We start from the raw sequence: 5,045 nt of genomic DNA, 5'->3' as shown, positions 1-5,045 counted from the left end.
AGTGTTTTCACAAACAGGATCTCCCTCACTCTGTCTTGAGCATGTTGGTTCTTGTGTGATCAATGTGCACCTCTGAGAACAGTCCAGCTCTTGGATCTCTACTGTCTCCCACTAGCAAGGTAAAACCAAGAGTGACACCCTGCAATTGTCTTTTCATCACGAGTGTGAACACACCCATTTCTCTCAGCTTCATGTACACCATATGCTTAACTAACTTTCTCTCCCCCTGCCCAACCTGGTCCAGTTTGTCAGTATCTCTCTTGTACTAGACAAATCCAACAGCCTCATAAACACTGAGTAGAGAGTAACAACCACCTCTCTCACTCTGCTGGCTACAGCACTGCTAATACAGCCCTGCACATGACTGACATTTGCTGCAAGATCCTTTGCTGACTCATGTTCAGCTGACTGTCCTCCAGCACCTCCAGATACTTTTCTGCCAAGCTGACTGGCTCCTAGTGCTTACTGTTGCACTGGGATACAGCACTTCATATTTGCCGTTATTAAAATTTATGAGGTTTGTACAATTACTCAGAGATCTATCAGCTAGACAAACTTTGGAGGTTTTTTGTAAGGACAAAAGTGTTTTTCTAACAGCAAGGACTCATCCATGCTTTTTGTGCGTGTGTGTGTGTGTGTTTTAGCCCCATGTAATAGAACTTTCATTCATTGAAAACATATGCAAAACAATGTATTTTCTCTGAAAAATAATTCTGTCTCTAAAACTACTTTTAGAAATAAAACCCAGGTTTGATTTATAAACAAAACAAAACAAACCTAGACCAGACACTAGGAATTTAGCATTTCAGCCCAAATAGTTTGTGATTCGTGGAATGAAACTTATTTTCTGTAATTATAATCTGAATTTAAAATCCAGAAACAACTACAATAATTGATGCTATCAACCCCACATACATTGACTTGGTAATAAAAATTAACAAATGCCAAAACAAAGCAGGATATTTCTGGAGCCTCATCATCTTTTCCACTTCTTTATTACTATCTGCTTCACACAATTACCTTAGATTCATACAAACTGTCATTGGAGCTTGTGGGTTCCTAAGGCACTTCATAGACTTTGGTTTGGTAAGACAACACTTGGAAAGTAGTTGCTTAGAGCCATGATAAAAATAGAAACCATTAAGAAGTAGCTTTGAAAACAAACCACTGTGCATAGTTCTCACTTTATGTAGAAGCTTGAAAAATGCCAACAGCACTATACATACACAGCAATATATCCATCTTATACAGATCATTAGGATCATTAGGTATAGAGATTATTAGGATCGTTTTCTTGGCTTGTTTTCCATTTTTACATGTAAAATGTCACACTGAAAGGAGCACTAATAAAATCCACTGTGTATACAGTGCATAATCCTTCAGGTGACACTATAGTACAGGTAGAGTAACTGTAGTGAGTTTGGTTTGCCACAATCAGTTTTTAAAAAAATATTTTGCATTGCTTCTGTAGAATGTAACAAGCAGCTCCTGAGCTAAGAAGCAAAGGTTTAGCAGTGACACTCAGTCCTGACACCAGCATTGCTTAGGAGTATCTTGTATTTTGCTCATACATCCAAGCAATTGGAGTTAATAACAAATTAGAAACGTAGGCAACTATGGCATTTCATAACAACATTACAGGATTGTTCTGTATTTTAAAAATATTAGCATATCACATGACCAATGTTAATATAAATTAAAAGTTGCATTCAATAGGTCATTATTAAAAGACAATATATTTTATAAGCAGCTGGTTGAATTACCTGCTCTGAGATGCCCCACCACATCGGCCAAGCTACCTTTCTTCACTTTGGTAATGAAGGCACCGAGTCGTCCTAATTCTGTCATTTTTCCTCCAACAACCTGGTTAATCATAAATCTGTGAGTCTCCAAGTCACAAACAAGACATCATCATATCAAGCACAGATCAGTTTTCGCCTTATTTCAAAAATTTAACCTGAAATATGCATAAGCAAACCTATTGTCACTTAGGGTTTTACAGAGGCTTAAAGACAAAAAGAAGTAAAGCTGACACTGAATAAAACTGATACTACTTTCAATGTGTTTGGCTAATCAACCTTAATCAGTTTGCTAAGTATCTACATTTGTTGCAGAAAGAACACTTATTAAACAACAAAGCAGATGTTCTTTTAATAAATAATTGTCTCTCGTGCTCAAATTTAAATTGCAAGTGCCCATCAAATCAAGCTTACAAAATCCCAAAATGCAATTGGTACAATTGAAAACTTAGCAAATTCACTGCTATGAAACATGGGCAATTAGTTCACAGGAATTTTGATACTGCTAAAACCCAAGCCCTCTCATCCAAGCACATGACAGGATATAACAGCAGTGTCTGGCTTTTGTTAAACAGAACTGAAGAGATCTGGTTTTGAAGACAACTGCATGATACAGAGATCTGGAACATCAGAAAACAAATTCCCTCAAGAGATTAGATTTTTAAATAATATATAAACCAAGAAAACATAGTCTTGATGACTTGCTATTCTCTTTAGCTATCTTACTCTCTCCAGACAGTTTTTATTGGGCTTTTTTGGTCAGGAATCTCCTGGGAGGAGTTTTATAACAAAATGAAACAGTGGAATGTTGGTCCTTTAGGTATTAGTTGGTGCTTTAATACTCAAAAAGATCCAGAAGCCTACCTGCCAAAAATGCTGTCACATGATAACGTGTAAAATTTATCAGTGAGGACCTTAGCTCTCATAACATAAAACTCACACTTGAAAAATCAAAGGGAAGCTCTCCAATCTACATTTCCTATTAGGACTAACCTTTTTTCTCACATATTCAAAAAGAATTGCTTGCTGCCAACAAAAATCAGCCTTCTGCTATAGACTACTAGATACCTAGTAGAGTGAAGCTGCTTTCATCTTTTCTAATACCATGCCACAGTATCTCACTTCAAGGTGGGAGTATTTCATATTTTGCATTGCTTCTGGTTTTTTCAGTGGAGAGAGAAAGACAATGAAATTAAATTCTCTCATTCATCTTTGGAGCTCCATAGATTTAAAAATATACATGGAGAGAGAAATGCTTGAGCTGGTACACTGTACTCCTCATCAGCTTCAGAAGTAGCACTCTCTTTCTTTTAAGTGTTCTGGCAGTTTAGAGACATGAACCTAAAAGTCTTCCACAAATTACTAAGCTAGGGATTTAAATCAATTGGACAGTGTTGCCCATGTCTTAGTTTTGGGGCACTAGATGAACTGGAATTACATTTAATATAACCTTTACTTTTCTTAAAGAGGCCCTTTCGCAAATTTTTGTTTAAGTATTTAGCTTCTTCCGACAAAATTTCTGTTTTCAAATGGCTGTAGGGACCTTGTAAACATTTGCATCCAGATGACATTTATGTATGTGGAGTATAAAATGAATTACTTGACTGAATTGCCAACAGTAGAGCTAGACAAGGCAGGACTCCATTCGTGTATTGCAAAGTGCTGTGTATGTCTTGCAGACAAGAAGCTGTATAAACATACCCTTTTTAATCAAAACGGTTCAGCTTCTTTGTCATGGACGACTGGAAGACTGCATAGAAGGAGTAAATGTATTTATATTCATATTTATCTGCAGAATTTTCAAAACTTACTAAAAGAGAGGAATGCATTAGAATTTTCAAAACTTACTAAAAGAGATGAATACACTTTTGTCAAAAGACCACATGACTGGAGAGTCCTCTGATTTAATGTGTTAGACCTCTATGTCTAAGGTCAGTGGAGCTTTCTTTCAATTAGCACACGAACCATGTAATACTCACTTTTAGCCCCAGTAATGCACCTGATTCTTTTGGCATAGTTGTTCTCTTGTTAAGAATAACGCGCCCAATTAAGCGATCTCCCTCTTTGGAAGGCTGCCACGTTACGGGATGCTGTTAGAAAAAAAAGCAGTGGAATTAAAGAAGTGTGACCATCCTCCAGTATTTAGATGTACATGTATAAACCCATAAAATTTCTGTATCATTATGTCACAGTAGACATGGTGATCCATCAGATGTGTTACATCTTGCACTTGAGCTTTCTACTGTTATATCTGTTGGACTCTGGCTGCATTAAACATTTATGTCCCCGGTAAGAAAATCTCACCACTAAGTCTGCAGGTAGAATTCTAATACAATTCAAAGTGCAGTACAATTAAACATTTAAAACATATCCTCGTTAATAAAATTAAACAATTACTTTTTCATTACATGACCCTGAAAAGTGCATTCAGAAATTCTGATCTTTACAATAATATACAGGTTACACAGTTCTACCATATGGGGCTTCACTATACAATAAAATTGAAATCATCTTTTCCAACTCCAAGTCAATAGAAAAATTCACTAATTTCTCCCAAAGCAGCATCACACTCACAATTGACTTTTGTGGTTTGTAGTGACATCTAGTATCATGTCTATAAAAGAATTAAATTCAAGTTAAAATTCAGGCAATTCTGTACACTTTAATTAAATTTTCTTTCTGATTTCCATGGTCCTCTAAAGCAAAATTGCATGCAAATTTGTATATTTCATATAGTTTGCATAGAATATTTTTCACAACCAAATATCTATGCTGAACTTAAATAATTAGAAAACGTTTTACTTCATACTTATGAACCTCTTCTTTTTTTTTCTATTTCTTACCGAACTAATAGGGGATGCTTCCCTGCTGTGCCACGTGGCAGGATCCAGCCAGTAATAATCCAAGTCACCTGGAAGAATATGAATAGAAAGAAATGTGTAATCTCTCAAACAGAGAAAGATGTGTGAATGATTACTACTGCATGTGTGAAATTTAAAGTGCAGTAGTTTGATGAAGCAAATACACATCCTTACTGTGATTCAAATTAACATATCGATTTGAAAACAACAGAACCTCTTAATATAAAAATAAAATCACATAATAATGCATTTATTTGGACCTCTGCTTTTTCATGAATTGCACCTCAGAATTGGTTGTGCACACTGTCTCTTTTTCCTTTTGCCCAGTCATTCTCCAAGAGTGAACCCCAAAGCACTATATTCACAGCTCTCCTCCTCCCCACCA

The 5,045-nt window shown here is 36.0% G+C and overlaps 1 protein-coding gene across 11 annotated transcripts in view; it reads right to left on the bottom strand.

Annotated features, from left to right (window-relative positions):
- RIMS1 (regulating synaptic membrane exocytosis 1) overlaps positions 1-4,706 on the bottom strand; it is a 121,804-nt gene extending 117,098 nt beyond the window's left edge. For all 11 annotated transcript variants that reach the window (XM_009082435.1, XM_009082437.1, XM_009082440.1 and 8 more), the window contains exons 1-3: positions 4,643-4,706; positions 3,779-3,889; positions 1,764-1,863 (exon numbers count right to left, since the gene is read on the bottom strand). In XM_009082435.1, the coding sequence (XP_009080683.1) occupies positions 1,764-1,863; positions 3,779-3,814 (136 nt within the window). In that variant the 5' untranslated portion in view covers positions 3,815-3,889; positions 4,643-4,706. The remainder of the gene's footprint in view (positions 1-1,763; positions 1,864-3,778; positions 3,890-4,642) is intronic.
- Between the last annotated feature and the right edge of the window lie 339 nt (positions 4,707-5,045).

Source organism: Acanthisitta chloris, unplaced genomic scaffold, assembly GCF_000695815.1.
Source record: "Acanthisitta chloris isolate BGI_N310 unplaced genomic scaffold, ASM69581v1 scaffold6459, whole genome shotgun sequence".
Lineage (NCBI taxonomy): Eukaryota > Metazoa > Chordata > Aves > Passeriformes > Acanthisittidae > Acanthisitta > Acanthisitta chloris.
This window is presented reverse-complemented; position numbering and strand designations above follow the sequence as displayed.